Source organism: Wyeomyia smithii, chromosome 3, assembly GCF_029784165.1.
Source record: "Wyeomyia smithii strain HCP4-BCI-WySm-NY-G18 chromosome 3, ASM2978416v1, whole genome shotgun sequence".
NCBI classification, from domain to species: Eukaryota; Metazoa; Arthropoda; class Insecta; order Diptera; family Culicidae; genus Wyeomyia; species Wyeomyia smithii.
In genome coordinates, this window is record NC_073696.1 from 4,555,542 (window position 1) to 4,576,476 (window position 20,935).

General features: G+C 41.0%; 2 protein-coding genes across 2 annotated transcripts; one reads left to right on the top strand and one right to left on the bottom strand.

The window, feature by feature from the left end:
* Positions 1 to 2,021: 2,021 nt before the first annotated feature.
* Positions 2,022 to 10,314, bottom strand: LOC129733352 (uncharacterized). Its single transcript, XM_055695166.1, has 7 exons — positions 8,633 to 10,314; positions 8,515 to 8,576; positions 8,376 to 8,459; positions 8,046 to 8,320; positions 4,650 to 4,832; positions 3,663 to 4,582; positions 2,022 to 3,607 (listed from the first exon to the last, which is right to left on the bottom strand). Exons 1-7 carry the CDS (start codon positions 10,195 to 10,197, stop codon positions 2,104 to 2,106), a joined length of 4,593 nt encoding a protein of 1,530 aa, XP_055551141.1. The 5' UTR covers positions 10,198 to 10,314; the 3' UTR covers positions 2,022 to 2,103.
* Positions 4,981 to 7,895, top strand: LOC129729956 (zinc finger protein 892-like). Its single transcript, XM_055688886.1, has 4 exons — positions 4,981 to 5,249; positions 5,301 to 5,443; positions 5,724 to 5,873; positions 6,199 to 7,895. Exons 1-4 carry the CDS (start codon positions 5,045 to 5,047, stop codon positions 7,837 to 7,839), a joined length of 2,139 nt encoding a protein of 712 aa, XP_055544861.1. The 5' UTR covers positions 4,981 to 5,044; the 3' UTR covers positions 7,840 to 7,895.
* Positions 10,315 to 20,935: the final 10,621 nt, after the last annotated feature.

Sequence of the window (20,935 nt, forward strand, 5' to 3'; positions counted from 1 at the left end):
TCTATGGTTCGGTTGATTGCTACAGTAATGTTTTAAGAGCAAGATTGAAAAACAAATGAAGTATTTTAGAGAAAAAATGCTTTGTCCGCCATTACTGATTTTTCTTTCGCGTACCCCCTGAAGGCTTTCGAGTACCCCCAGGGGTACGCGTACCCCAGGTTGAGAACCGCTGAAATAGAGGTTACCGAGTTCAAACCGAAAAACTGAACATTAACTTTTTTTTAAATACCGTCATCTGGGATGAGATTGTGCCAAAAAATGATGCTTTTTTTATCTCAAGCTTCTAACGCACACATTTAAGCAAAGAATTCGATCCAAAATGCGCCAATGCATTCTAGAATGATTTGTTATCAACTACAACAAATATGGTTGAGTTACAATAAACTATAGTTTCGCTAAAAATACATGAACTTTGGCTCAATCTCACCCCTTCTATGGGGTGAGATTGTGCCAAAAACAAAAAGTTGAATTTAATACCTGTTAAATGAACAGTAGTGTGTCTACGAATAATCCACATGACTAACATGATAAAACAGTAAGTAAAGGGACGACCATAAACAACGTGGACTATTAAGGGGCTTTAGGGGGTTGATCAGAAACTATGTATCATATGAATTATATAAAAATGTATGGCTGGATCAAATTGATGCAAAGAGTAATTAGTTATGAGAACGTGGCTTATAGACAGTCTCTATACACATAGTGGCGTCTCCAGGTAGCCTAAAAAGGGGAAACGTTAGGACATGAAGTTTGAGAAGACTTTTCATTTCAATTATTATGTGTCATTGACAACTGTATATTCCTGTCAAAACCTCTGGAAACGTACCCACAACCCTACTTCTTCTCTTTAAAAGTCATCAGTTTATATAGAATTGGTGTACAAAATTTTGTTACATTCCATAAGTAATATCAATAATTGAAAATTTCTATCTAACTATTGAGAACAGTAAGCTTCTCAAGCTTTTAGTCATTATTTCAAAGAATACCATAGCTAAACAACATATCTTATGCTGTGGGGACAAAAAACATACCCTATGTAAACAATGCAAGTGTTTTGGTGTATACTGATATAATTTTGTCGTGAATGTGAATTCCGCACACTGTGCCGTTCAATATAGCTTGGCACAATCTCACCCCAAAAGGGCTCGAAAAGTGTACAGTTTGGAAAAAACATTATTCTCTGAGCCGGCACAGGTTCAATGCATAATATTTCCTCAACACATTGGAGACGACATCCTAACGTACCAACTGAGCAGTAAGTTGATGTGATTTCTTGATCGGGTTGGTTTTCCTGGGACATTTTTGGATAACGTTATTTGCGCATGTTTTTCACCCTGTACTTTGAAACATTCTTTAAGCGAAACAGTTCACTGATATTATCTATATTCCATTTTAATTTTTGAATAAATATGTCATGTTTCATAAAGTATTGAATTTGAGGTATTAGGTTTTGTAAATCTCGAGTAATTTAACATACAAACATTTCCCGTTTTGGCTCAATCTCACCCCCGTGGCTTAATCTCACCCCGGCAGACGGTATTTGAAAAAGTAATATTTAACATGATAGACGCTTAGTTATTACGTATAATTTGAATTGCAGAGTGCTAAATATTGGAAGTGTTGTAGAAAATTTTAGAGTTAACCTTTCTAGGTTTTTTGACCTTTGAGGGGGATTAATATAGTTCGTTAGGATTAAAAATGCGTTGAAGAGAAGCGCTCGCTTTATAGCGTTGAAAAAAATAGAATCAATTGTTTCAATGGACCCTCGCAATTTCATTGCTAACGATGAGGAATACATAAATTCGTACTAGAGAAATAAAATCCCGTTTAACAGTGATTGTTCTACCCCAATTTTCGAATATTTCTTAAATTCAGGAACCCTCCTCAGAATGAAATTTTTCTGCTAATTTTATAGATCCTCATAGGAACTAGAACTATTAGCGATAGTTATTCAGGTTCAGTGGACAAAATCGGATAATCTATCAGTCCTTCTTCTCTTATAATCAATTCTATATTATAATCTTACTTACCACAACTATCAGTCATCTAATTATCGCCAGGCGATTTTCCGTTGACCATAACATTCATCGAAAATCCTCCCACTTACTTGTGCGTGGCAAGATGACGCGTTAGATAGCTCTGCTGGATAAACGCTTGCCCACAGTGTTGACACTCGAACGGTTTCTCGCCGGTATGCGTTCGCTCGTGAATCACCAGCTGCCGTCGACGGATGAATGCGAGCGGGCAGAAACTGCAGTGATGCGGCTTTTCCCCAGTGTGTGCCGCCATCTCGTGGCGCTTCCGGTCGGTAGCATGCGAAAAAACCTTCTCGCAAAAGCTGCACTTGTATGGCCGAACACCGGTATGACGTCGCTTGTGCGTCAGAAATTGTGACTCAATCCGGAAGGTTAACTTACAGATATCACATTCCCACGGTTTCTCATCCGTGTGGGTCATCGAGTGATCTTTGTAGTTCCGCTTACGGGCGAACGTTTTGCCGCAAAACTCGCAGCTGAACGGCCGGCTGTCCTGGTGCACGGTCATGTGGTTCTTGAGGATCGATTTCGATCCGAACGTTTTGCTGCACAGTTCACATTCGTACGGTTTGATACCCAGGTGTTTGTTCTCGTGGTCCTTGAGTAAGGCTAGCGACTTAAACTGCATCCCACAGCTGCTGCACGTGTGTCGATGGGCAGGCCGCCCTTTTTTCCGTTGCGATACATGTCGTAGCAGGGCACGATAGTTGCCGAAACTTCGGAAGCAAATTTCGCAACAATTCTCATCACTGTCTCTGTAGTGTTTGAACTGGTTTCGCTTGACCCCGTGGTTGTCGTCTACGTGACCGAGCAACTCGCTGTACTCGTCAAACGACTGGGTGCAGAAATTAAAGCAGCAGTAAAATTTGGTGTCCTCCTTAGTCACCTTCGCTTTGGCACCACGTTTGTCTTCCTTATACCTCCAGGATTCGTTTTCGTGTTGAATAAAATGCAACAGGAATAGAGTGTGAAAGGTAAATTGTTCATTGCACAACTTGCAAGCGTACATGAAAACAGTCTTCACGAAATGTTGATGAATTTGAAGCGAAACGGCCTTACCAAATCGCCGGTAACATCGTTCGCACTCATATGGTCGGTCCTTATCATCACGCAGCTGATACTGCCTATGCTGTTGACTGCAATGCTTCCCTAGATCTGCTTCGGTGGAAAAAGTTTGATAGCAACCACAGCAGCGGACCATATCGTGGTTAAAAACATTCACCACGGTAATTTCCGCCAAATCAGGATCGTTTCGCTTGATTTGTGGCGCATACAATTTGTCAGTCTTGTGTAAATTTTTCACTCTGCCTTCTGCTAGTGGAGATTCGTAGTTCGCTCCGGCTGATCCAGTGCGTAATGAAAACGGAGTAATGTCTGCTTCAAATTCAACCTCCTCTTTGATGTCCAGCATTTCTAGTTCAATGAAACCTTCGTGTTCCTCACTGGTCAACTGATGCTTTTGCAGTTGGTCTGATGAACGAAACAACAGCTGACATGGTTTACACCAGTAGACATGCTTGCTGTTCAAATCTGTCATGTGTGAGTCAAAAGCATCCTTGCTTGTAAAAGATCTAGAATCATGAAAAATGATTTATAGTGATGCAAATCTTTACTTAATTGAATTACCTTAAACAGGCGAAGCAAACCATTTTCTCTTCGAATCCACTGTTATTGAAATGTTCCTTTTCACCATGTCGTTTCATCTCACGCTTTGTGTCGCAATAAAACCAACACTCACAGCAACAAAAGCCATCAAAAGTCAAATAGTCGAACGTTATAAAATTTCTGATCGATCGACATTTGTCAGCGGGCGGGGGTTGATGTTTTTTCGATCCTTTTGTCTCTTCATTTTTTTCTTCCATCGTCACCGCTGCCGCTGTTTCCGGTTCTGGTCTAGCGTGTACCTTCACATGGGCCTTTAGCTGCCGTTTGCTTGGCAACAGCAACTGGCACCGCGTGCAATGGAATAACTGACGAGAACGTGCTATTTTCTGATGAAAATTCAAGCTGTCTGTACAGGGAAACAACTTGTGGCATGCACTGCACTTGTAGCTTTCAGTTTGGTTGTCATCCACGGGTTCCTCCTGATGCTGTTGCTTACAATGCTCCTCTAGCAATATTTTGGCCGGAAAAACTCGAAAGCAAGCACAGCAACGAATTCCGCTCATTTCGATTAAATTCCATCCAGCATCTTCCCCTTTGCGAATTTTGTAGTGTCCCTGCGGTAAATCTGAGGAGTACCATCCAAACTCCGAATGTAAAGGATCCTCCTGGTTAGCCGGTATCTCTTTTGCTTCCGTTAAGACAATTTCCTCTAAAATTTCTTCATTCGCATAACCATCGTCCATTCCCAGTACAAATTCTAGTTCCTTTTCTTCTTCGAAATAACTCTGCTCTTCGATAACGGGTTTGATCGCCGAATCCTTCAGCATCTTTCGCAGATGTGTTTCACTTGATTTAGCCGTTTTCCTAAGGGCCCAAGAGGCTTTCAGTTTTCGCAAGCACTCGCGGCAAATTTGCTGGGGGAGATCATCGTTCCGTTCAATCTGAAACATCACAGCTGCTTTGTTAATAACTTTGTTTGACTCAATTTATTGTAAACTTTCCACTTACAGTGGCGCCCAAGCAAAAAATCATAGCTTGAGCTACAGATTCACCGGTGCAGGAGGCTAATTGGTCGTCGTCGTCGTCTTCATCGTAATCGATGAGGGTGGAGAAGATGCACACCAGCGTGAACTGTTTTTGACTGCTTCCGGCACATATTCGGCACAGGTTTTCCATTGGCAAACAGTGAAACTTCTATTTTACTGTATAAGTTTAAAAAATAGAAACAGGTTTCCGCTGTTTGTTGTCTTGTTTTAAAACTTGCATATCAACTTTTGACGTGATTGTTCAGCTCGGTACACACCGCGTCGAAATACTAAACAAAAAAAGGGAAAACAAAAAGAGATTTGATAGTGCAGGGAGCTTGTTTACATGGTCTTGGAAAATTTTCGATACGAGTAAAAATGACGAGATCGTGTATTTTAAGGAACTGCCTTTCCAAGAGAAACCCTAAAAATTATAGTTTTTACCAGTTTCCGGCCGAATACCACAACCTGTACCTGAACAATTTGAGTGCCAAACGAAGAAAACTATGGATTGATGTCCTCCAGCTGCAGGAAAACTTTCGGTGGAGGTTTAAATATGTTTGTTCTCTACATTTTTGTTCCGGTGAGTCTGTTGATATTCGAAAAACAAACATTTCTAATTTGGCGACTTTAGGAAAACCGGCGAAAACCACCGATGTTAATGATGATGATTGGATCCCTTCGAGAAACTTACCCCCACTAGATGACGTCCGTAGTACAACTTCCGACTCAAGTACAGACTCAGCTGAAGAGACCGATAGCCATCCGGATCATCAGGTGACAAGCATATATACTATTGTGTTACTTTTTGAAATCCAAACTTGAAACTGAGTCCCAAACCCTTGTAAAGAAGCTCTGAGCTGTCAAAAAAGTGAGGTTAATTTTTGAGTGCAACGCTGAAAAAGGTAAAAAAGTCAAACCGAAAAGTTCGACCCTGGACGTTTGCCATTTTGACAGATGAAAGTTTTGCGCTTGGTTCTGTGCATCGTCACAATTTTGTATTAGTTTTAATCGTTTTTTTTTCAGTGAAATTTAAAAAAAATTGTATTTTATACAGTATTTCCGCAAGCCCCCGATGGAGTTGTGTCGAACCTGCATGAACGTGCGGGGTGATGCCACCGTTGGAGACGATTTTATCTCAATATTTTCCGTGGTCGATGACAATGTTTACGTCGCTGAGTGCCTATCGCAGTGGGTTGGAGTTTCGGTGAGTAGAAAAAAGTCAACTTATTTTAAAATTTCGGTTCTCGCCAGCAAAATGGTAAATATTTGGCGACTGAAGTGAGCCTTTCGATTCAAAGAACAACATTTTTCATAATAAAATTACAAAAAAATTAGTCTTTAGAAACAATAGATATTCACTCTTCAACCGTCGAAGGGGTTCTGTTAGCGCCTATATAACATTTTTTTCGTAAGAAAACGGTAAAAGTGTTTGAACATGAAAATATCTTCTAACGTACTAAGCACAGACCTCACTAAGATAGGATAGAAAACTGCCCTAATTCAGGTGATATTTTACTTTCTACTTCCAGATTGAGGAAGATGATGGGTTACCACAGGAAATATGTTTACCCTGTGTGGAAGCAATAAAGTCCATAGCGCTGTTTGTTGAGAATACTAAGGAATGTGATCGGAAGCTACGGCATAAACTGGGACCAGATATCAAGGTGATCAAAACCGAAATATCTCCCATTGTTGAAGATGTAGATTACATCATCGAAGATGATATGGCGAACGAGAATCTTCAATATGCCATGCTAGAAGAGCAAACCGAACCGATTCAAATAGACTTCGAAAATGAAGAGTCTACCGAGGAACAGCCTCAGCCATCCGACTGTGGAGAAGCTAATTCAGATTCGGATGAATCGTGCAGCAGTAGCACAGCAAAACAGTCGGCAAAAAAGCAACCTAGACAGAGAAAATCACGCAAAAGAAAAACTTCGTTGAAAAGCGAAGCTTCATTTCTGGACGATAATGAAGACGAACTTGATGAGAAAGAGCTGGAAAGAGTCGACGTTATCGATGTGGGAGAGAAAATCATTTGCTGCGGCTGCTTTCAGCTGTTTGATACCGCTGAGGAGTTGGAGTATCATGGCGAAACATTCCATCAAGTGGCAAAGAGGAAAAAATACACGGTCAATCTTAACAAGCCCGTGGTTTGTAAGTTTTGCTACAAACGGTTTGAGCGGAAAAAGCTCTGTGAAAATCATCGTAAACCGTACGAGTCAATCGAGAAGGTCTACAAGTGTAAACTGTGCCAGAAACGATTCGTCAATCCGCAGTTGAGACGGAAACATGCACACAATCATACTGAGATGGATATGCCGATGCCCTTGTATTTCACGGTACCAGTCGAGAAATTAATAAAACACGGTTTCATGTGCTGCGTACGAGGTTGTACAGTCTCACGAAAAACCGAGGATGATCTTTTCCGGCACATTAGGGATGATCATCCGAAGCTCAAAACCGACATCACTGCGGACGTAACCGTTAAGCCGATTCAGTGTGTTTTCTGCTTCCGGTATTTCGAGTCAATGGAAAAGTTGACCGGTCATCAAGTGCATCGATATTTCAACATAAACGGAAGTAGCCATTATCAGTGCAGCAAGTGTGGTAAGATCTGTCAATCTTCGGAACATCTAACAGCTCACGAAAATCGCCATACGGGAAATAAACCGTTCGAGTGTGACATTTGCCACAAAGGTTACTATAGTAACGCAGTTATGAGGCAGCACAGGTTGACTCACACCCTGGAAAAGCATCTAGAATGTAAGATATGTGGCATGACTTTCCGGATGAAATCATTCCTCGAAAACCACTACCGCATTCACAGTGACGAAAAACCGTTCGAGTGCAACGTTTGTCACAAACACTTCCGGCACTCGTCGTCGCTGTTTTCCCACAAAAAGATCCACGATCCGGACAGCTACGTGAAGTGTCCTGAGTGTGGCAAGGCTTTCGCCGACGGTACGAATCTCAAACGGCACATGGTTTCCCACACGGGCGTCAAACCGTACGGTTGTGATTACTGCGAGAAGCGCTTTATGCGGCTGACCGAGCGGGCCGAACACCTAAGTGTTGTTCATCAAGGAGTTATGCCGTACAGCTGCGATGTCTGCGGTATCACGTTCACCAATAAGCGCTCTTTCCAGAAGCACGAGCATACTTTATAACGGGCGAATTTTAAAATGAATCTTAAAGCATTATAGTTTTATTTAGAAGGTTAGAAGATGTCTTTTTTAAGTATCACATGCTTTGCTTCAGTTAAAAAAAAAACAGTTTAAAGCAGATAAAAATCATTTAATCTCGATTGAAATATACTAGGGAAAGTATGAGAGGATAGCTACACCTCCTGCACTATTCTAACCTTCTCTCAGACGGTAGGGTGCAGACTAACGCTTAGATTCTGTGGATGTTGGAAATAGCTACCCCCGGTGGTATTGGCAATCCCTGGCGTTGTCGACTGCGACACCGGGGCAGACATATTTTCTTCCACTGCACTTAACGAGACAGAACTCATTGCGGGCATGGGAGAGGGCGCAGCCAGGGCAATTTCATTTTCCGGTGCCAACGGATGGGACTGCAGATGTCGTCGCAAAGCCGTCTTCTGGCTGAAGGTTCGATTGCACATCTCGCAGCGATATGGCTTAATACCTACAAGTGGAGCTCAAGTTAAAATAACTAGATGTTATAACTATGAATAACTAACCTGTGTGACTGCTTTCGTGATCAACCTGGAATCGCTTCCGGATGAAGGTCTTATCACAGTAGCAACATTTGTACGGTTTAATTCCTACAGTGAAAAAGACGTTTCATAAAACACCCTGAATAAATAAACAAACACCTACCAGTATGCGACATTTCATGCCGCTGTCTGTTGGTGTGATCTGCAAAGGCTTTTTCGCAATACCTTCAAAAAAAATGACGGACATCTTACGAAATTCAACAAGGAAAAATATCACTCACCGGCAAGGATAGGGCTTCTCTCCCGTATGAGTCCGCATGTGGTACTGTAGATGAACCTTGGATTTAAACGCCTTTTGACATATCTCACACTGAAACGGTTGATTGCTAGTGTGGGACAAAACATGCACCTGCAGGTTACGCTTCCGCCGGAAGCTCCACCCGCAGGTAGAACAAATAAAAGGCTTCTCGCCACTGTGCACCATCATGTGCGCCTTCAGGCTGCCCTTACTTGTGAAGTTTTTATGACAAACTTCGCACTCGAATGGCTTCTCGTTTCGATGCGACCGTTCGTGGGTGGCAAGCGCTTCCCCGCCGCGTACCTTCAATCCACACACCGAGCATTGATGGCTGAGAGGTTTGTAGTTCCGCTGTTGGTGCCTTTGCAAGGATATCTCATCGTAGAATCGTTTGAAGCAAACGGGACATTCTATCGGTTTGTCCCGGTTCTCGTCCAGCGATTGTTCAACCTTGTTCATCTTGTGCGCAGTATGGGCATGGGCAATCAGAAGCTCTTCCGTTTCAAACGATTGGTAGCACGCTTGGGCACAGCATATTCGACCGTACTCTTCATGCACTACTACCGGAATGGGAGCCACAATCACTTTCGACGGGACGATTTCCTTATCCCGTGGGTGATGATGGGCATGCTGCCTACGTCGGGTCTGATCTATAAATCTGGCCGTACATTTGTTACAATCGTAAATTTTGCTAGCTTCTGCGACCCGCTTCAAGTGGGTTTTCAACGCCGAGATTGTTGAGTATCGCCGGAAGCATATTTCACAGATGTTCGTTTTCGAGGTATTCACGCGCCGTTTTTTCACGTGATTCTTCTCACCGTGGGCTTGTAAATCGGCCTGGCTGTCGAACACCTGAAGACAAGCACAACAAATCAGCTGGTTTTTATCAACAGTTATTATCGTGTAAGTAGCTAACTCTTTATCATCAAGAATGTCTTCTTTATCATATTCCTCATCGTCATCTTCTATCTTGTATGTGGACTTTCTGCCACGTTTCTTAGTTTTTCTCGTCCTTTTGAAATCTCGTTCCGAATCATAATTACTGTCCTCAGATTCTTCGTACCTTTTCTTTCTGATCTTTCGACCTTTTTTTTTCACTGGTTTCGCATCCGATGATTCGTCCGTTTTCCACTCGCTACCGTTCCCATCCTCCTCACGTTCGCTCGGCTCGTACTCCTTGAATACCGTCTGGTCAGCATCAGAATCCAGCTCCGCTTTAATCTCGTCTGCGAAAACTGCCAGCGTTTGCACATTCGATTCCCAACTTCTCTCACCAAGGGTCGGTTGATTAATCGTCTTTGTACTAGTTTCCAAGAAGATCTTCCTCAGTTTCCGATCCGAATCACGAGCTTTCTTAATGAAACCAATCAATCGCTTCAGGTCACCGATGCACAACTCGCAGATCGCTGTCGGAAGGCCATCGTCCTCCAGAATCTGCACTGCCGTACATTCCACAATAATGTTCGCGATGAAGGCATCCTCCAGTTTAGAGAAGATCGGCACCAATCCGTCGGCACCACTTGCCATACAAATGCGACAGATATTCATGTTTTTAGATTATAGCTAGCAAACATTATTAAATTTTGGGACCAACTTTTTTTCGGAGTGATGAAAATTGCTTTCGACGTTTTGTTGATTTTATTGGCAGTGTTGGCAAACGGGCACAAGTGCGAACGATGGTTGGTCGATAAGTTATACGTCGGCTGGTAATTCGTTTTCACATTTAAATTTAAACGTGAAACAAAATCTTAAAAAAAACTTAAAGACCATATGAAGATAAAAGCATTTTGCTGAACAATACCACGCGAAAAAATGACAAAGCAGTAAAACTTATTGTCTTCGAAATCAGATTTTTTTGTTTGCTTCCATAGAAACGTTGTCTTGAAATTTTTAGGAATGTCATGAACTTTCTCAACCAGTTGAAGATTTTTGAAATTTTGTGAAAATCGAATGTGCAATCAAATGATCATAATTCATGAAATGATAATAAAAGCTTTCCAAATCTCCCTGTTTTCAAAAAGTATTTCGCATTTGAGTGAATACTGCGCAGAAAGGAACTAGGAGATTTCCAAGCATCGCGTTTTTTTGTATTTAATCGATATAATAAAAACAAATAAGAAGATTTATCGTAAGCATAGTTTACACGAAATGCAAAACGAAACTTGACAATTTGCGTTTTTCACGCGCGTAAAAAAAGCATTTTGAGACTTTTATAAAAATTTAAAAAAAAACCCTACCGTGCTGGATCGTAATCCGTATACCTAAGCACATGATAATCTTCGACGGTCAATATAAAATCAAGGAATCACATATCTCAAGCAACCAGAAGTTCGAATTTCACTTAACAAACGAACTTAGAAGTTCACATAAGGTTCGGATTTGGTTCCGCGGAACTTTCTTGCTGAACAACAAGACACATTACTCACAAACCGAACTTCATTCTAAATAAAGTACCGTCTACACCTGAAAGCAACTTAAAAGTTCATGAGAAGCTACTTGTTCCCCTTTATTGGAACCTTAAGGTTCACATAAAGTTCACACGTGAATTTCAAAACCCCCGGAAATTAAAGTTCGGTTAGCATTTTATCCGTACTTCTAATCAGCACGAAGGTTCAGGAGAAGCTGTTTGCTCCTCTTCATTAGAACCTTGAAGTTCACACAAAGTTCACACGTGAACCTCAAAGCAACCGGAAATTGAAGTTCGGTTAGCATTTTATCCGTACCTTTAATCAGCACGAAAGTTCAGGAGAAGTCTATGTTGTACTCCATTTCCACTTCTAAGTTCAACTTAGGTTCTGACTCGTGCTTTACTCTACTTTGGCGAAAGTGAAGTTTGCTTCAGGATTAGTGATAAAAAATGAGTTTTTCAAAAACAATAAAAAATGTGGTCTATTTTGTTATCATCGGAATTTTATTATCTAAATTAATGGCAAAAAGAAAACAGAGCTATGATTCCAATAGGTAATATTTGGGTGCTTGAAGGTTTCTCTATCTAAACACTTTCTTTTGTTACCTTACAGAAAATCAATTATGAGTTCTGATACACATGAATGTGCAGGTCAAAAGAAAAAATAAACCGGATGTAAGCTGTGAATTCCCGTTAGACATTTGCTGTGCGTGATGCTTTCATCCCTGAGCAATTTGCCCAAATCTTAAGTGTTTTTTATGTAGGCCACAGCATGATGTTGCCGGTTTTGGAGGTCCGAATCCATTTCTCGAACACCATCGAGAGATCCCTGTGTTCCAAGGCGTTGGTTGTTTCGACTGCGGCACACAGCATATCTATTGACCGAAAAAGTTTTTATTGATTTTGAACATTTATCATATTTTGTATATACTGCTTACCAGAATAAAATTTCAGTAAACGTTTGGAAGGAAAATACTGCGTACACAACCTTTTTCAATTACATTACCAACGAACTGCAGCAAAATCAAAACAAACTAGAGAACTGTCAGACTTAAGTTCACATTGCGTTCCGCGCGTACTTCTTCTGATCTTGAAAGTTCAGAAAAAGTTCCGCGTCAGCCTTTTCTTAACTTCCTAGTTCGCATGAGGTTCCGCCTGTACTTTATCTGAACTTTCAAGCTGAAAGAGGTATGCTCCTAGCTATGGACGTGTAGCTAATGAAGAGGAATCAGCACATCGAGTAAAATCGATGCTGATCTCATATAGCGGAAACGGAGCAGTGGTATGAATCTAGGCTTCAAAGAGGGAGGACTCGAGTTCGAAGCTTGTGTAGGTAGTAAGTTGCAAAAAAAATTATGAAATTTAATAGTAAATGAAGCCAGACATTATTCTTCTGATCTAGATTTCTTCAGTAAATGATTATCATGGGGTTGATGAAGCAACACGAATGATGAATGAGGGAATTGAAAAATTGAAAAAAAATTTATTTAAGTATTTTAAAGTTTTCTTTTGAAGCTGAATAGCGCTCTGTTCAGCGACCTAACCGAACTTAATGCGAACTTTCTAGTTCGGTTTAGAAGCTGCTTTGCATGCTACTCGGAGTTTATTCAACAAATGCGAACTTGAAAGTACGGTTAGTTACTTAAAAATTGAGCTGAATAGAATTCTATTCATGATCGTTAGATTGGCTGATTAGTCTATGAATTCTACTTTTATCCGAACTTTTGGTTACTTGGGATTGCTTTAAACTGACATGTTTACTTAAAAGTCTACCTTTATTTCATCACTATTCTCAAGCAAAATGATTCAAATCACTCTCAAACTCGAAAAAATCATGTTTGAATAGAACATGTTTTGAATCGAAATCCGTACGCAGTTTTTCGTCTGAATCAAAATCCGTACACTTTTGAATCGAAATCCGTACGCACGCTATATAGACTGAATCGAAGTCAGTACAGCAATGAATCGAAATCCGTATGAATATAGAAGTACAAAAATGAATTTTATTGTTCTTTTTATCCTTAAATTTACGAATAAATATATTTTGAGGGCAATTGGTTCCGAAAGCTTCACACGGTTTTCCAATTTTTCATATGAAATAGTCATGGGCGCAGCCAAAGAAAATTTCTAGGGGGGGGGGGCTAGTTTCCATGTATGTCATTTTAAAAAAGAGAAAAAAGTAGGAGGGTGGTATTCAAGACACGACCGCATGACGTTGACTACCGTATTCTTAAAAAAAAAAAAATATTCCATTGAAGCAAATAGTAGAGGGAATTGCAACGCTTCTTTTACAAAACTTCTGTAACAAAATTTCGAGGCTCCAAAAGGTACCAGTTTCCGATTATTCTCGTCCAGAATTCCAGCCATTTTAGTATTTTGCAGTAGCCATTTATTACTAACAGCCACCAGCATAACGGGTGAAACCGGCACGAGATGACCGGTACTATTTTGTCTTTCCTCCTTTCAGCTGCTAACACCTAGCGCTGTCGTGAAATTAACATCAACATAAACATGCATTTTTGCAAGGTTTTTTCCGCTAGCAACAGCAATTGTAAAACATAAAATTCAACTAACCGCTTCTATTATAAAACTGCGAGGCACCAAAAGGTGCCAGTTGCCGATTTCTTGTTTACTGGTTTCCGTCCAGAATTCCAGCCATTTTAGTATTTTGCAGTAGCCACCAGCATCACGGGTCAAACCGGCACGAGATGACCGGTACTATTTTGTTTTTCCTCCTTCTAGCTGCTAACACCGAGCGTCCGTATGTATCCGGTACGGTTTAATAATGAAACTGATGGGGTGAAATGTTCGAACGATACGTTTTATACCAAGGCTTCGTCAGATAATTAGAAAAAGGGAGGGGCTACATAGATGATGGAATGGTAGAGACAAATGTTTCTTGAAAGCTGCGCCGGCCGCTGTCGTAATATTAACACCAACACAAACATGCATTTTTGCAAGGTTTTTTCCGCTAGCAGCAGCATTTGGTAAAACAGAAAATTCAATTTGCCGCTTCTGTAACAAAATTTCGAGGCACCAAGAGGTGCCAGTTGCCGATTACATTGTTGTTTTCTGGTCAATCTACTAAAAGCCACCAGCATAACGGGTGAAACCGGCACGAGATGACCGGTACTATTTTGTCTTTCCTCCTTTCAGCTGCTAACACCTAGCGCTGTCGTGAAATTAACATCAACATAAACATGCATTTTTGCAAGGTTTTTTTCCGCTAGCAACAGCAATTGTAAAACATAAAATTCAACTAACCGCTTCTATTATAAAACTGCTAGGCACCAAAAGGTGCCAGTTGCCGATTTCTTGTTTACTGGTTTCCGTCCAGAATTCCAGCCATTTTAGTATTTTGCAGTAGCCACCAGCATCACGGGTCAAACCGGCACGAGATGACCGGTACTATTTTGTTTTTCCTCCTTTTAGCTGCTAGCACCGAGCGTCCGTATGTACCCGGTACGGTTTAATAATGAAACTGATGGGGTGAAATGTTCGAACGATACGTTTTATACCAAGGCTTCGTCAGATAATTAGAAAAAGGGAGGGGCTACATAGATGATGGAATGGTAGAGACAAATGTTTCTTGAAAGCTGCGCCGGCCGCTGTCGTAATATTAACACCAACACAAACATGCATTTTTGCAAGGTTTTTTCCGCTAGCAGCCGCATTTGGTAAAACAGAAAATTCAATTTGCCGCTTCTGTAACAAAATTTCGAGGCACCAAAAGGTGCCAGTTGCCGATTACATTGTTGTTTTCTGGTTAATCTACTAAAAGCCATCAGCATAACGGGTGAAACCGGCACGAGATGACCGGTACTATTTTGTCTTTCCTCCTTTCAGCTGCTAACACCTAGCGCTGTCGTGAAATTAACATCAACATAAACATGCATTTTTTCAAGGTTTTTTCCGCTAGCAACAGCAATTGTAAAACATAAAATTCAACTAACCGCTTCTATTATAAAACTGCTAGGCACCAAAAGGTGCCAGTTGCCGATTTCTTGTTTACTGGTTTCCGTCCAGAATTCCAGCCATTTTAGTATTTTGCAGTAGCCACCAGCATAACGGGTCAAACCGGCACGAGATGACCGGTACTATTTTGTTTTTCCGTATGTATCCGGTACGGTTTAATAATGAAACTGATGGGGTGAAATGTTCGAACGATACGTTTTATACCAAGGCTTCGTCAGATAATTAGAAAAAGGGAGGGGCTACATAGATGATGGAATGGTAGAGACAAATGTTTCTTGAAAGCTGCGCCGGCCGCTGTCGTAATATTAACACCAACACAAACATGCATTTTTGCAAGGTTTTTTCCGCTAGCAGCAGCATTTGGTAAAACAGAAAATTCAATTAGCCGCTTCTGTACCAAAATTTCGAGGCACCAAAAGGTGCCAGTTTCCGATTATAGTTTCCTGGTTAGTCCGTCCCGAATTCCAGCCATTTAAGTGTTTTGCAGTAGCCATTTACTACTAAAGCCACCAGCATTACGGGTGAAACCGGCACGAGATGACCGGTACTATTTTGTATTTCCTCCTTTCAGCTGCTATCACCTAGCGTCCGCATGTCACTGGTGCGGTTTTGGAATCAGAATGATGAGGCGCCGGCCGCTGTCGTAAAATTAACACCAACAAAAAGATGCATATTTGCAAGGTTTTTTCCGCTAGCAGCAGCATAAACATCGGAAACAGAAAGTGACAACAACAATAACAACAAAGTCAGATCGATTGTATCCGTTAGTGTCGACTGTGCTTGGGAAGAGAGGTAGTGATTGGCTGCGCGGTATGATTTAGACAACCGATATTAATTACCAATTTTTCAATAGTGTATTTCAAACAATAGTTTGTTTTTGTTACATAAATTTAACCGTAAAAGAATTTCTGATCGATTGATGCCAAAACCTCGAAAACCTGATTATAGATGACTGCAAAATAAGCGCTCAAAACCTGACCATTTTTCTCTGGTTTTCCCTGGTTGAATTACTAGATTTTCAAATTCAGGGGCCTAACTTCGATATAGACGTTAGTCAACGTCAAAAGAGTTTGAATATGCTTTTTTAATGACGCTTAAAATAGTATCGTAAAGCAGAAAAAATCACTTCGGGATAGAATCTCCGAAGATGTACTGAATATCTTGAACACATCGTCAACGCCAAGCTCTTTCAGCAACAATGATTCGATATTGAGGAGAGCTAGATTTGGTAAACGGCTGGGCAGTGCTTTTTAACAGTTCACCCGTACTAGTTAGAATAAAATAGACCCCACTGTGGTTCAAGGCATAATGCCCTATTCCTACCTCCACGTGGTACCGACTGGGATACGAGCAACCAAGGAAAAACCGGTGAACCGGTGGGGTAGTTGTTCTCCTTAGAGAGCAGGTTGTCTGCGCGTCTACCCCACAGGCTAGGGGCGGCTCAAACAGCGACTGATCCGGACAGGACGGTTGAACTATGAAATGCGGTGTCTCGCCGGCTACATCCATGGCGGCAGCTCCGTCGCAAGACTAGGCATCGCAGCCCTAGTAAGGTAGCATACTGAAATAAACATACTACGGAGAATCAAGAATTCAAAACGAACCGGAACAATCGGCAATGACCCAGCCGACGAAATAAGGACGACGATTAGAAGCTCAGTACATGTAACAGTAGATCGCTTAATGACCCGGATGTCGACCGGATTCTGCTGGATCAGCTAGAACCCCGCCACTTCGACATCGTTGCACTCCAGGAGCTTTGCCTGAAAAGAGAGAAGGTACGGTGGATTTGTGGCCGCAAGGCACAGTACCACCAAAGCGGCAGGCAATCAGCGACAGGTTGTGTTTGTTGAGAACTAAAGGCCGGTTCCACAACTACACTATTCCCAATGTGCACTGCCCTCACGAAGGAAGACCTGATACAGGGGAAGAAGCGTTCTACGCACACCTGGAGAAACTCTACGATAGCTGCTCGCGTAGAGATATCAAGATCGTCGTTGGGGACATGAACGGAAGGATAGACTAATATAAGCCGGTTATCGGCCCGCACAGCCTGCTATGCACCAACTTCGCAGCTTCCCGCGGATTAGCAGTCCAAAGTCCCTTCTTACCTCGACCAACGTACAGCAAAACAAATTGACCACGTTCTCAACGACGGCACGTTCTTCTCAGACATTACAAACGTACGCACCAATCACGGTGATGATCGGACTTGACCACTTCGATACAAAAAACTACAAAACCCTGATAACCGGTAGTCCTCTACGGAAGTCCTTTTGATATTTTCGAACAGAAGGTGCCTATCGGCGAACAGAAGGTGACTATCTACGGTGGAGCACAAGCGGACGACGGACAATGGCTACAGCGCATGAACCATGAGCTACAAGCGCTGCTTGGAGAGAACCTCATTGCACACCTGGCGAAAGACATTAGGTTGCGGTGAGCCGGTCACATCGTAAGAATGCCGGACGACAACCATGTGAAATCACTTCTCTTCAGCAACCCTACCGGCACAAGAAATTAAGGGGCGCAGCGTGCATGATGGCTCGACCAGATCGAAAGAGATTTGCGAGTGATGAGACGTCTGGGGAACTGGTGAAACACAGCCCAAAACCGAGTAAACTGGCGACTACTTGATACAGCACGAGTTACTACAGCTCTCGTCTGACTGGTAAGGTGAGTAAGAGAACAAGGGTTGAGAATCGATCCTGGGTGCAGAACTAGTTCTTAGCCAATGAATGACGACATCTCAATTTGTGTGGATATTGATGCTCTGATAAGTAGTATGGAATGTATATATATTGAATACAATCATTCTTGGGAAATTCTAGGGGGGGCTAAAAACGTTCCAGGGGGGGGCTTCAGCCCCCCTAGCCCCCCCGTAGTTGCGCCCATGGAAATAGTGCAATTTTTTGATGATTTTTTGATTTTGACATGATTTACACGGGCAAACTGTCATCTAAGACATTTCGATCAGTTTTTTATTCTTCGTTTAAAAATCGAAGAAAAACGATAAACTTTTTTGAAAACAACGTTTTGCTCAGGAAATGCGGCTTTTTTAAATGATATATAAAAACCGGTATAGTTTTTGATTCCAAGTGAATGATTCGACCAAAGAAAACATATTGTTTTCTCAACAACCAGCTACAAGGCGCCTTCTTCCAGGCCCAGATTCAAGGGGGGGGGGAGGCAAATGCCCCGGGCCCCCGATTGCTATGCCAATGCATAGCACCCACTTTATGATCCTATCTTCCTCTCCAGGAGTGAAGGTTGGTGGAGCTTTCTTTGATTGAGATTCGTAGCGATTCGTTATGGCATCCCTTATCGTAGTCACCATAACGACGAAACCTCTCGAAGCTTCCCGAAACGACTTCCCGCACCTCAGTCACAGCTCTTCGAAATTGTTTGTTGTATATTTATGCAGATTTTCTTCCATAATATGCTGAAAACAAGAGTGAAAGTTCAACAATATATGCATGATACACACATTGTACGGATTTTGATTCAAGCGATTAACAAGGATCAAAATCCGTACGGCACAATACAATTTACACTCACCAGACAATATGCAACTGGAAAATGACAAAGACTTACCTTTTCAATCGAATACAAAAAGATTAACAGAGTAAAACACTTATATCCCACTTGAAAAAGGTTTTTATCTGAAAAATGTTTCCTTAGTAAATTCTCTAACAATGCGACGAAATGACAACTGAAACCGATACACGATTGATTTTTTATTTTTAATATTTTTATTTCATGGCCTACTTGCGCATAGTTGATTCTAACAGAAGGCCAACAGTTCAACGGACATGTACATGTAACTATTAAATGAATTTGAATTTCTATAATGCCTAAATTTGAAGAAAAACATCAAGGTGTACGGATTTCGATACTGTACGGGTTTCGATTCAGCACGGTATAGAGTAAAGTTTATCAAAAATACGCTAAAATCTTTTCTTGTGAGACGGTTTTTTAACGGGGATTTAAGAATTCATGCGGTTTTTTGGAATTTATGTGGAAAAGTCGTTTTTTTACACGATATATTTTTAATGATTATTTATTTTCAAATCGTTTATTAAGAGTGTCCGATGAACTTAGTTAATTCAATCTCTAGATATTCACAAATGTGGCCTACACTTTTCATATACTTTCTTGATTTTCAGTTGGTTCATTTATAGGTGGAAATTACACCTGTTTTTGATTCTTTTTTGAAAGTATTTAGTCGAAATTATTAAAATTTTTAGCAAATAAAGGATTTTAGAATTTACGCTTTTTCTTCTCGGATTTTGGAATATATGCACTGAAATGGAGGCTTCTAACAACAATTTGGTGTCTTCACAGTAAAAGAGTCTCTCCCAAACTTTTGTTTATTAACGTGAAATATATATATATTAGAATTGCATTTCAAAATGATATATTGAAATTATTCCACAATGCATGTTTCAAACTTTTAAGAGACTGCATACTAATGCTTTTTAAAAAAAATATGCTCGTGAATCAGTGCACAAACCCTACTTGTTCTCTCAATTAAACGGAATTTAAAATAAAATGTATCCATTTTGTTCGGGAGTAGTAACGCCACCCATAACTTCAACCCTGATGACAAATTTAGAGATATCACAAACTCTCATCCGAAACCGTACGCGAGAACGAAGCAGCCGATTATCATCCCAGCTAGGCCACAGGAGAGTCATCGCAACACGATCATCAGGACCAACTGTTAGACGCCCGTGGGAGTGATAACAATCGCTGATAGGAGAGGATGGGAGCTGATAAGAGATCATTCCGATACTCTTAACTCCAAAATCGACGATCGGATAACATCGCCGGAGAAGCAATCAGCTGCTGTTGGACCTATAAATCTGATCGAATAAAAATCTGAGGAGAGTCGCATTCTACCTCGCCAGCAGAACGGTTCGCTGAAAATTTATCAAATTAAACCTAGTGTAGTAACCTAAAATTAAGAATAAACCTAAATTAAGCATGCAGTAGTTTCCTTAAAATAAAGTGTTCTTAAATCTAATTGGCATGCATTTTCTTAGAAGCTAGACTAAATTAATAAAGGTGTAGTGATAAAATAACGCGCGTTTGGTGATTTTATTGGACATTTTCCGAGTGAGACTTTGGATCTCGCTCAAACAGGATACAATTTCCCACGTCTTCCACCGAAGCCATTCCTACGAGTGTTGGGTTGGAGGCCCTCAACGCTATCGAAGAGTTAACGGAAGGTAACGGACCTGTACCCAACACATTTATACACACGGGAGCATGGCAAATTTTGGTCAAGACGAAATTGAACATTTAGCGTGAGTTTCCAAATAGACGTATGTCGCAAAAGTAAACAAATGGAGTTAATGTTCTCATGATGTAGCAAATTTTAATTCACTTGGTATGAATTAATCGTTTGTACCAAAATATATTAAATTATACTTCAAAATTCAAAATAACGCCAACGTCCTATGTCATCTTTTCTCAGTGTGTTCGCATTTGTTCGTTACACCCTTTTCTCGGTAAACCGACTTATCTGTCAAAACAAATTAACATCGCGCACACTGTAGATAGGATTGTAGTAAACCGACGAATGTAACAAAAATAAACAAAAAAAAAATCGTTCAGCAGATACGTCGTGTTTGTTTGTCATTTACGTGTATTGCATCTTTCCTGTGAAGAGGTTTATTCGAGTTTAAAACGTAAAGTGAAATGGTTTACGATGGATTCCAGTTGCTGATCGGTACGTTTTTGTTGTAATATTGCCAATGATTTATTGTTCATAATGCTGACCTCCAATTATAGCTCGTAACGAGCATGATGCCAATCTTGCCGCACGCAAGTTCATCCGTATCATCCAGTAGATCGGTTATAGAGTGCGGTTTCTGGACTTTAAAGTGCCAGACTTGGTTG